Below are 12,257 nucleotides of genomic sequence, written 5' to 3' on the forward strand. Positions count from 1 at the left end.
CACGTTCCACCTGTCCGTTACCCCTAGGGTTGTAGCTCGTGGTCCTACTAGAGGCAATCCCGTATGAGAGCAGGAATTGCCTCAAGTCATCGCTCATGAACGACGAGCCCCTGTCGCTATGGATGTAGCCGGGGTACCCGAACAGGGTAAAGAGATCACGGAATGCCTTGATAACCGTGGCAGCAGATGTATCAGAGCAGGGAACAACAAAAGGGAACTGAGAGTGCTCGTCAATGATATTGAGGAAGTACACATTCCGATCTGTTGAGGGAAGGGGGCCCTTAAAATCGACACTCAGTCTCTCGAAGGGACGAGTGGCCTTGACTAAATGTGCCCGGTCAGGTCGGTAAAAGTGCGGTTTGCATTCCGCGCAAACCCAACAGCTCCTTGTTACTGACCTGACATCCTCCACCGAGTAGGGCAGGTTGCGGGCTTTTACAAAGTGGTAGAGCCGAGTGACCCCAGGATGGCATAGGTCATTATGGAGAGCCTGCAAATGGTCCTCCTGTATACTGGCGCATGTTCCATGCGAGAGGGCATCCGAGGGCTCATTGAGTTTCCCTGGACGGTACATGATGTCGTAGTTATAGGTGGAGAGTTCAATTCTCCACCGCAAGATCTTGTCATTCTTGATCTTGCCCCTCTGCGTGTTGTTAAACATGAACGCCACGGACCACTGGTCCGTGATCAGGGTGAACCGTTTTCCTGCCAAGTAAGGGCACCAGTGCCTGACGGCCTCCACAATGGCCTGGGCCTCCTTTTCCACCACTGAATGTCGAATTTCGGGGCCTTGGAGGGGAGCGGGAAAAAAATGCGACGGGCCTGCCCGCCTGGTTAAGTGTGGCAGCCAGGGCGAAATCAGATGCATCGCTCTCCACCTGAAAGGGGATGGACTCGTCTACAGCGTGCATCGTAGCTTTCGCGATGTCGGCTTTCAATTTATCGAAGGCCAATCGGGCCTCTGGCGTTAGGGGAAAAGTCGTGGACTTAATGAGCGGACGGGCTTTATCCGCGTAGTTGGGAACCCACTGCGCATAATAAGAGAAGAAGCCTAAGCATCTTCTCAGTGCTTTTGCACTAGCGGGCAAGGGAAGTTCAGAAAGGGGGCGCATACGGTCTGGATCAGGGCCAATGACCCCGTTTTCCACCACGTATCCTAGGATGGCTAAACGGCACGTACGAAACACACACTTCTCCCTGTTGTAGGTCAAGTTCAGGCGAGATGCAGTGCATAGGAAGTTCAGGAGATTTGTGTCGTGGTCCTGCTGGTCATGGCCGCAGATGGTGACATTATCCAGGTACGGGAAGGTAGCCCGCAGCCCGTTCTGGTCCACCATTCGGTCCATAGCACGCTGGAAGACCGAGACCCCATTGGTGACACCAAAGGGAACCCTGAGAAAGTGATACAAGCGACCATCCGCCTCAAAAGCCGTGTATTGTCGGTCCTCTGGGCGAATGGGGAGTTGGTGGTAGGCAGACTTGAGGTCTATGGTGGAGAACACCCGGTACTGCGCAATCTGATTGACCATATCAGATATGCGCGGGAGAGGATACGCATCCAGCTGCGTGTATCGATTAATGGTCTGACTATAGTCAATGACCATCCGGGGTTTGTTCCCGCTCTTGACCACCACGACCTGCACTCTCCACGGACTAGCGCTGGGTTGTATGATCCTTTCTTTGAGGAGCCGCTGAACCTCAGATCTAATGACGATCCGATCCTCAGCGCTGTAACGCCTACTTTTAGTCGCGATGGGCTTGCAGCCTGGCACAAGATTCTGAAACAAGGAGGGTGTGGTGATCTTCAGCTTCGAGAGGCTACAGGCGGGGCACGTTGGGCAATTTGGAGGCTGCTGCTGTTTTCCCACTGCCAGTGAAGGGAGTGGCCCACCGTACTGTAGGATTACACTCCTCAAGTGGACCATGAAGTTTAGTCCGAGAAGTATTGGTGCGCAAAGATACGGTAACACTAGGAGCTTGAAACGCTCGTAAACTGTGCCTTGCACCTTCAAAGTTACCACGCAACTCCCTAGCACGGCGACAGACCGGGACCTCGATGCCATAGAGATTGTCTGTTTGGCAGGTTGAATCTGGAGTCCACACCGCTTCACAGTGTCTGGGTGGATAAAGCTCTCAGTGCTTCCGCTGTCAGACAATAAATCACGTGGTCATTTACCTGGATATTCATCATAGATTTGTCAAGTCTATGAGGCTTGGCCTGGTCCAGGATGATCGACGCCACCGTTGGTTCATGAGCGCCACTGCAGGCAGCTGAAATCGATGAGGAGGACCCCTGCTGGTCGTTCGCGGTCAGTGTCGACCAACATGGCCGCTCCCATGAGTCGCACGTGGGTGAGGGCGCCAAACTCAGCGACCCCTGGTGGTCACACACTTCCGACTCCGTCGACCGTAATGGCGTCGTCCTGGCCTCGCACGTGGACGAACCCCGCGATGACTTCGACGACGAAGACCCGAGCTCTGAAGAATCGCAGGCCGCACTGCCGTTCCTGGGTTTAGATCGGCACACTTTCGAATAGTGCCCTTTCTTACCGCATGCGGTGCACAACACAGCTTTAGCGGGACACCGTTGCCGAGTATGCTTCGCTCCCCCACAGAAGTAGCACCGCGGACCGCCCGGGGCTGCTGCCGTCGTCTGGCCCGAGTGTGAGCACGCCATTACACAGCATTTTGAACCCGAGGGACGAGGAGGGATTGGCGACTGCTCCTGCCATGTTGTCTCCACATGGTCCTCCGGATATAATACTAAGCTTTTGGAGGCCGTCTCGAGCATCTCTGCTCGCTCGATGGCCTGGGTAAGGTTAAGGTTACCGTTCTCCAACAGTTTAAGTCGAATGTACGACGATCCGACCCCGGCCACAAACGCATCTCGGGCGAGGTCGTTCATGCTCTGCTCAGCCGACACAGCTTTGCAGTCACAGCCCCTGGCTAGCTGTAGGAGCTCATTCGCATATTCCTCCATCGTTTCGCCAGACTGCCGTCGTCGAGTGGCTCGGAGGTAACGAGCGTGTATTTCATTGGGTGGTTTGATGTAACGCTTCTTCAGAAGCTCGAGGGCCTTTGTATAATCGGTGGCCGCACGGATCGCGAGGTAGACAGTGTCGCTTACCCTCGCATGGAGGACCCGGAGTCTGTCATCATCTGTGGTGTCCGCTGCGGAGGCTGCCAGGTAGTCTTCGAAGCACTTCAGCCAGTGGTCGAAGGTGTTAGAAGCGCCCATCGCACGTGGATCTAGCGTAAGGCGTTCCGGCTTCAGGATCTGCTCCATACTCTCTTTTTTTTTTCTTCGACGAGAGTTTAACAACAGTAAATAAAATTGATGCGCTTCTCAAACACGAGGCCTGAAGCTCAGTAAATGAAAGGCTTTTATTTACTGTAATGAAGCAGCCAGTAATTATATACACTATCCCAGACTGAAGGGGTCCCAGCCAGAGCAGGGACTCTTATACCTCTCCCAGGAGGCGGAGCCCGACTGGGATGTGCCACAACACTACAGTACAAAGGTGTAACAACCCCACCCTAACCCCAACAGCAACAATAGCACAGCCCAACAGTAACATATATACATCCTTGTAGTACTGGCCAGACCCTGGCTCAGCACTATCCAGTGGGAACCAACGATGGTTCACCACACAAACTGAAAAAGAGAGTTGGAGAAAGAGAGATAGAGAGATATGGCGACAGAGAGAGAGAACGAAAGGTGGAGATAGACAGAGAAACACGGAGAGAGAAAGAGAGAGAGAAATAGGCCAGAATTCAAAGATATGTAGAGGGACAGGTAGTTTGAGGAAGCAGGGGGGCTGCAGAAGGACTTGGACAGGTTAGGAGAGTGGGCAAAGAAGTGGCAGATGGAATACAATGTGGAAAAGGTTATGCACTTTGGAAGGAGGAATGGAGGCATAGACTATTTTCTAAATGGGAAAATGCTTAGGAAAGCAAAAACACAAAGGGACTCGGAGCCCTTGTTCAAGATTCTCTGAAGGTTAACATGCAGGTTCAATCGGCAGTTAGGAAGGCAAATGCAATGTTAGCATTCATGTTGAGAGGACTAGAATACAAGGACAGGGATGTACTTCCAAGGCTGTATAAGGTCAGATCCCATTTGGAGTATTGTGAGCAGTTTTGGGCCCTGTATCTAAGGAAGGATGTGCTGGCCTTGGAAAGAGTCCAGAGGAGGTTCGTAGGAATGATTCCTGGAATGAAGAGCTTGTCGTATGAGGAACGGTTGAGGACTCTGGGTCTGTACTCGTTGGAGTTTAGAAGGTTGAGGGGGGATCTTCTTGAAACTTACAGGATCCTGTGAGGCCTGGATAGAGTGGACATGGAGAGGATGTTTCCACTAGTAGGAAAAACTAGAACCAGGGGGCACAGACTTAGGCTAAAGGGATGATCCTTTAAAACAGAGATGAGGAGGAATTTCTTCAGCCAGAGAGTGGTGAATCTGTGGAACTCTTTGCCGCAGAAGGCTGTGGAGGCCAGGTCATTGAGTGTCTTTAAGACAGAGATAGATAGATTCCTGATTGATAAGGGGATCAGGGATTTATGGGGAAAAGGCAGGAGAATGGGGATGAGAAAAATATCAGCCAGGATTGAATGGCGGAGCAGATTCGATGGGCCGAGTGGCCTAATTCAGCTCCTATGTCTCATGGTCTAATTCACAGCTGGCAGGAATCTCTGGTCCCGACAGCGGATTTCCTGCCCCAATGGGATGAAGTCAGTGGGAATTCCCGTAGACAGCGGCGGGACCAGAGAATCCTGCCGCCAGCAAACCACACGGCACCTCCCACCGCCAGGAAACACGCGGCTGAGAGACCGGAGAATCGCACCCATAGTGAGAGAAAAATAAATAGATAGGAGAGTGAAGTGGCAATAGAGAGAATGAGAGAGAGAGAGAGAGATGGTGACAGACAGAGTGAGATAGAGATAGAGACACAGAGAGAGAGACGGTGAGAGAGAAACAGAGAGAAGCAGTGAGAGAGAGAGAGATGGTGTGAGAGAGAGAGAGAGAGAGAGACAGTGAGAGAGAGAGATGGTGAGAGAGAGAGAGAGAGAGATGGTGAGAGAGAGAGAGAGAGAGAGATGGTGACAGACAGAGTGAGATAGAGATGGTGACAGAGAGAGAGAGAGACGGTGAGAGAGAAACAGAGAGAAGCGGTGAGAGAGAGAGAGATGGTGTGAGAGAGAGAGAGAGATGGTGAGAGAGAGAGAGAGACGGTGAGAAAGAGTAAGACAGTGAGAGAGAGTTGGTGAGAGAGAGACGGTGAGATAGAGACGGTGAGAGAGAGATGGTGAGAGAGAAACAGATAGAAGTGGTGAGAGAGAGAGAGATGGTGAGAGAGAGAGAGAGACAGTAAGAGAGATGGTGAGAGAGAGAGAGAGAGAGAGGTGAGAGAGAGAGAAAGAGAGAGACGGTAAGAGAGAGTGAGAGAGAGACGGTGAGAGAGAAAGAGAGAGAGAGAGATCGAGACGGTGAGACAGAGAGAGAGACGGTGAGAGAGAGAGAGAGACGGTGAGAGAGAGAGACGGTGAGACAGAGAGAGAGACGGTGAGAGATCGAGACGGTGAGAGAGAGAGAGAGAGACGGTGAGACAGAGAGAGAGACGGTGAGAGAGAGAGAGAGAGACGGTGAGACAGAGAGAGAGACGGTGAGAGATCGAGACGGTGAGAGAGAGAGAGAGACGGTGAGACAGAGAGAGAGACGGTGAGAGAGAGAGAGAGACGGTGAGACAGAGAGAGAGACGGTGAGAGATCGAGACGGTGAGAGAGAGAGAGAGACGGTGAGACAGAGAGACGGTGAGAGAGAGAGAGAGACGGTGAGACAGAGAGAGAGACGGTGAGAGATCGGAGACGGTGAGAGAGAGAGAGAGACGGTGAGACAGAGAGAGAGACGGTGAGACAGAGAGAGAGACGGTGAGAGAGAGAGAGAGACGGTGAGACAGAGAGAGAGACGGTGAGAGATCGAGACGGTGAGAGAGAGAGAGAGACGGTGAGACAGAGAGAGAGACGGTGAGAGAGAGAGAGACGGTGAGAGAGAGAGAGACGGTGAGACAGAGAGAGAGACGGTGAGAGAGAGAGAGACGGTGAGAGAGAGAGAGACGGTGAGAGAGAGAGAGAGATGGTGAGAGAGAGAGAGAGACGGTGAGAGAGAGAGAGAGAGACGGTGAGACAGAGAGAGAGACGGTGAGAGAGAGAGAGACGGTGAGAGAGGTGGACGCAGGGATGGTGAGGTTGGCTGGACCCTGTTACAGTGTCTGGCTGGAGTGGAAAGTCCTTACCTGCGAGGCACACGATGAGAGTCCAGACAGCTGGCAGCGGGAGGTAGAGAAGGCTGAACCACATAGCACGGAGCGCACAGGGAGTGAGGAGCAGGTGGTTCAGCAGGGGAGTGGCACAGCAGGATCCCACAACTCCTGTCCAGTTCCAGCCCGCATCTCGCAGTGACCTGATGCCACAGTTTCAGTCTGGAACGTTTCCCTGTCTCACAGGGTTAGTGACTGGAGCTGCTTTGAAAGAACCACACCTCCCACTCCGCTCCAATTCCCAATAAAGCTGGATTGACTTTTCCAATCCCGTTTGACAGTGTGTGTCCCCCTCCGACTCCTTCAATCCCTGTGACCCTTCACGTCCCAATCACCCTGCACGTCATCTTGAACTTAGCTCAAAATATAAGAGAGCAAAACAGCCCTTTGTGACCGTGACCCCCCCTTCCCCCAAACTCCCCCCACACCCCCCTCCCCAACTCCCTCCGCACCCCCCTCTCCCCAACTCCCCCCGCACCCCCCTCTCCCCAACTCCCCCCACACCCCCTCTCCCCAACTCACCCCACACCCCCTCTCCCCAACTCACCCCACACCTCCCTTCCCCCAAACTCCCCCCTTCTCTCCCCAACTCCCCCCGCACCTCCCTCTCCCAACTCCCCCCACACCCCCTCTCCCCAACTCACCCCACACCTCCCTTCCCCCCAAACTCCCCCCTTCTCCCCCCAACTCCCTCCGCACCCCCCTCCCCCCAACTCCCTCCGCACCCCCCTCTCTCCAACTCCCTCCGCACCCCCCCTCCCGCTCCCCGTACACTCTCTATATATATTTATCTACCTCTCGGCCTTTCCCTCTGGCTCTCTGTCTCTTTATTGCTCTTTGTCTGCCTGTCTCTCTCTTGTTCTCTCTCTCTCTCTCTCTCTCTCCCCCTCCCTCTCACTGTCTCTCTCTCTCTCTCTCTGGCTATCTCACTGTCTGTCTGTCTGTCTGTCTCTCTTTCTCACACACTCTCAGTCTCTCTCCCTCCCGCTTCCCCCCCCCCTCCCCTTTCCGTCTCTCTTGCTCTCTCCCTCCGTCTCTCTCTCTCTCTCTCTCTGTCTCACACTCAGTCTCTCACTGTCTCTCTTTCTAAATACCAACAAACTGCACCTGGTAACTAGTAATTCTCCACGACATTGTACTTCCCCTTTTGGACACGAGACCTCCCACTCTGTCTCCCTCTTTTCTTGTCCGCTCACTTTCTTTCCCCTTCCCTCTCTCCTCCCTCTCTGGTCTTTTAGCCCCCGGCCCACTGTAGCGTGGGGGGCAGTGGGTGAGGGGGAGTCGCTGGTTGGGGGTGAGTGTGAGACCACTCTGAGAAAGACTTAGCGACGAACTTTCAATCCTCACTGCAAAGGCAGGTGCTGCTGAAATCTGATCTGTTCCTCTCGTTCCCGCCTCTCGCTCTCGCTCCGAGCCTCTCCATTCATTGAGAGAATCACATTCCCAGCCCTGCAACAATGGCCCAAAGAGCTCTCTCCCCCCTCCCACCACTCCCCCCACATCCCCACCCACACGCTCCGGGGGGAGGAGCCTCGCACCATTCACTCGGCCCCGAGACACTTGCCCCAGCCTTCCGTTGCTAAGGGAGATGTCAGGGCCACTCAGATTCAGGCACTGTAGCCGTTAGCCCCCCACGAGAACCGATGTCTACCCCCTCCCCCTCCCCCTACCTGACCACATCCCAACTCCCCTGGGAGGTGACAGGCATCTTGGCAGATGCAGTCCTGTGAGGCAAAAGCCTGAGGCCTAGTGGACAAATGTAGTCAACACTCACAAACCCGCACACCCCTTATCAGGGATCCTGTTTAAAGAGGGTGTGGGAGAATTTATCATAGAATCCCTATAGTGCAGAAGGAGGCCATTTGGCCCATCAAGTCTGCACCGCCATCGCACCCAGACCCAATCCACGTAACCCCATGTATTTAACCAGCTGGTTCCCCTGACACTGAGGGGCAATTTAGCATGGCCAATCAACCTAACCCGCACATTTATGGAGTGTGGAAGGAAACCGGAGCACCCGGAGGAAACCCCCACGGACACGGGGAGAACATGCAAACTCCACACGGACAGTGACCTAAGCCGGGAATCGAACTCAGGTCCCTGGTGCTGTGAGGCACTGCGCTAACCACTATGCCACAGTGCTGCCCATAAACCATCCATTTATCAGGAACAATGTGAATAAAAATGATCCTCCCATCAGCACTGACGCTCTGACAGTGCAGCACTCCCTCAGTACTGACCCTCTGACAGTGCAGCGCTCCCTCAGTACTGACCCTCTGACAGTGCAGCACTCCCTCAGTACTGACCCTCTGACAGTGCAGCACTCCCTCAGTACTGACCCTCTGACAGTGCAGCGCTCCCTCAGTACTGACCCTCTGACAGTGCAGCGCTCCCTCAGTACTGACCCTCTGACAGTGCAGCACTCCCTCAGTACTGACCCTCTGACAGTGCAGCGCTCCCTCAGTACTGACCCTCTGACAGTGCAGCACTCCCTCAGTACTGACCCTCTGACAGTGCAACAATCCCTCAGTACTGACCCTCTGACAGTGCAGCACTCCCTCAGCATTGACCCTCTGATAATGCAGCACTCCCTCAGTACTGACCCTCTGACAGTGCAGCACTCCCTCAGTACTGACCCTCTGACAGTGCAGCACTCCCTCAGTACTGACCCTCTGACAGTGCAGCGCTCCCTCAGTACTGACCCTCTGACAGTGCAGCGCTCCCTCAGTACTGACCCTCTGACAGTGCAGCGCTCCCTCAGGACTAACCCTCTGACGGTGCAGCACTCCCTCAGTACTGACCCTCTGACAGTGCAGCACTCCCTCAATACTGACCGTCTGACAGTGCAGCACTCCCTCAGTACTGATCCTCTGACAGTGCAGCGCTCCCTCAGGACTAACCCTCTGACGGTGCAGCACTCCCTCAGTACTGACACTCTGACAGTGCAGCACTCCCTCAGTACTGATCCTCTGACAGTGCAGCACTCCCTCAGTACTGACCCTCTGACAGTGCAGCACTCCCTCAGTACTGACCCTCTGACAGTGCAGCACTCCCTCAGTACTGACCCTCTGACAGTGCAGCACTCCCTCATTACTGACTCTCTGACAGTGCAGCACTCCCTCAGTACTGACCCCCTGACAGTGCAGCACTCCCTCAGTACTGACCCTCTGACAGTGCAGCACTCCCTCAGTACTGACCCTCTGACGGTGCAGCACTCCCTCAGTACTGACCCTCTGACAGTGCAGCACTCCCTCAGTACTGACCCTCTGACAGTACGGCACTCCCTCAGTACTGACTCTCTGACAGTGCAGCACTCCCTCAGTACTGACCCTCTGACAGTGCAGCACTCCCTCAGTACTGACCCTCTGACAGTACGGCACTCCCTCAGTACTGACTCTCTGACAGTGCAGCACTCCCTCAGTACTGACCCTCTGACAGTACGGCACTCCCTCAGTACTGACCCTCTGACAGTGCAGCACTCCCTCAGTACTGACCCTCTGACAGTGCAGCACTCCCTCGGTACTGACCCTCTGACAGTGCAGCACTCCCTCAGTACTGATCCTGACAGTGCAGCACTCCCTCAGTACTGACCCTCTGACAGTGCAGCACTCCCTCAGTACTGACCCTCTGACAGGGCAGCGCTCCCTCAGTACTGACCCTCTGACAGTGCAGCACTCCCTCAGTACTGACCCTCTGACAGTGCAGCACTCCCTCAGTACTGACCCTCTGACAGTGCAGCACTCCCTCAGTAGTGACCCTCTGACAGTGCCGCACTCCCTCAGTACTGACCCTCTGACAGTGCAGCACTCCCTCGGTACTGACCCTCTGACAGTGCAGCGCTCCCTCAGTACTGACCCTCTGACAGTGCAGCACTCCCTCAGTACTGACCCTCTGACAGTGCAGCACTCCCTCAGTACTGACCCTCTGACAGTACGGCACTCCCTCAGTACTGACCCTCTGACAGTACGGCACTCCCTCAGTACTGACCCTCTGACAGTGCAGCACTCCCTCAGTACTGACCCTCTGACAGTGCCGCACTCCCTCAGTACTGACCCTCTGACAGTGCAGCACTCCCTCAGTACTGACCCTCTGACAGGGCAGCGCTCCCTCAGTACTGACCCTCTGACAGTGCAGCGCTCCCTCAGTACTGACCCTCTGACAGTGCAGCGCTCCCTCAGTACTGACCCTCTGACAGTGCAGCACTCTCTCAGTACTGACCCTCTGACAGTGCAGCACTGCCTCAGTACTGACCCTCTGACAGTGCAGCACTCTCTCAGTACTGACCCTCTGACAGTGCAGCACTGCCTCAGTACTGACCCTCTGACAGTGCAGCACTCCCTCAGTACTGACCCTCTGACAGTGCAGCACTCTCTCAGTACTGACCCTCTGACAGTGCAGCACTCCCTCAGTACTGACCCTCTGACAGTGCAGCACTCCCTCAGTACTGACCCTCTGACAGTGCAGCACTCCCTCAGTACTGACCCCCTGACAGTGCAGCACTCCCTCAGTACTGACCCTCTGACAGTGCAGCACTCCCTCAGTACTGACCCTCTGACAGTGCAGCGCTCCCTCAGTACTGACCCTCTGACAGTGCAGCGCTCCCTCAGTACTGACCCTCTGACAGTGCAGCACTCCCTCAGTACTGACCCTCTGACAGTGCAGCACTCCCTCAGTACTGACCCTCTGACAGTGCAGCACTCCCTCAGTACTGACCCTCTGACAGTGCAGCGCTCCCTCAGTACTGACCCTCTGACAGTGCAGCACTCCCTCAGTACTGACCCTCTGACAGTGCAGCGCTCCCTCAGTACTGACCCTCTGACAGTGCAGCACTCCCTCAGTACTGACCCTCTGACAGTGCAGCACTCCCTCAGTACTGACCCTCTGACAGTGCAGCACTCCCTCAGTACTGACCCTCTGACAGTGCAGCACTCCCTCAGTACTGACCCTCTGACAGTGCAGCATTCCCTCAGTACTGACCCTCTGACAGTGCAGCACTCCCTCAGTACTGACCCTCTGACAGTGCAGCGCTCCCTCAGTACTGACCCTCTGACAGTGCAGCACTCCCTCAGTACTGACCCTCTGACAGTGCAGCACTCCCTCAGTACTGACCCTCTGACAGTGCAGCGCTCCCTCAGTACTGACCCTCTGACAGTGCAGCGCTCCCTCAGTACTGACCCTCTGACAGTGCAGCACTCCCTCAGTACTGACCCTCTGACAGTGCAGCAATCTCTCGGGTCTGATCCTGGAATGTTTGTTTGTGGAGATTTGTGCTCTGGTCTCCTGCCTTGGTTTTGAATATTTGTGTTTGAGTATCTATCCCAATGCGTATCTTCTGACATAGAGAAGAGTGACAAAAGGAACAATGATGACAGAGAGATGGACAGAACGAGGAGCGAAATGTACGTTAGATGTAGAGAAATGGGAAGGAAGAAATTGATAAGGGGATGAGTAGGCGGAAAAAGAGAAAAATCAAGGGGGTTAGAAAAGGAGGGTGAATGAGTGTTTGAGGGAGAGGGAGATGGACGGAGATGGAGAAGGAAGGAGTGAGGAAAAGGGAGAAGGAGAACGATCGATGGAGTGAGAGAGATGGGGCAGGAAGGAGATCGAGGGAAGGAGCGAGAAGAAGGAAAGATTGAGGGAGTGAGAAAACATAGGTGGGAGATCGAGGGAATGAGGGAGACAAGAAGGAGGTCGAGGGAGTGAGGGAGAGGGAGATGGAAGGAGATTGATGAAGTGAGGGAGAAGGAGCGAGCTTGAGGGAGTGTGAAGGAGATGGAAGGAGATGGAGGGAGTGTGAGAGAATGTGAGGGAGTGTGAGGGAGTGTGAGGGAGATGGAGTGTGAGGGAGATCAAGAGACTGAGGAAGGTGGAGATCAAGGGAGTTAGGAGTTGGAGGAGACAGACTGATGGAGTGAGTGAGATGGAGAAGGATTGAGGAAG

General features: G+C 54.5%; 1 protein-coding gene across 2 annotated transcripts in view; it reads right to left on the reverse strand.

Annotated features, from left to right (window-relative positions):
- The window catches only part of LOC144488138 (protein turtle homolog A-like), a 61,882-nt gene extending 55,234 nt beyond the window's left edge, over window positions 1–6,648 (reverse strand). For both annotated transcript variants that reach the window (XM_078206165.1, XM_078206164.1), the window contains exon 1: window positions 6,294–6,648. In XM_078206165.1, coding sequence (XP_078062291.1) covers window positions 6,294–6,357 — 64 coding nt within the window. In that variant the 5' untranslated portion in view covers window positions 6,358–6,648. The remainder of the gene's footprint in view (window positions 1–6,293) is intronic.
- Between the last annotated feature and the right edge of the window lie 5,609 nt (window positions 6,649–12,257).

Source organism: Mustelus asterias, unplaced genomic scaffold, assembly GCF_964213995.1.
Source record: "Mustelus asterias unplaced genomic scaffold, sMusAst1.hap1.1 HAP1_SCAFFOLD_1323, whole genome shotgun sequence".
Taxonomy (NCBI): domain Eukaryota; kingdom Metazoa; phylum Chordata; class Chondrichthyes; order Carcharhiniformes; family Triakidae; genus Mustelus; species Mustelus asterias.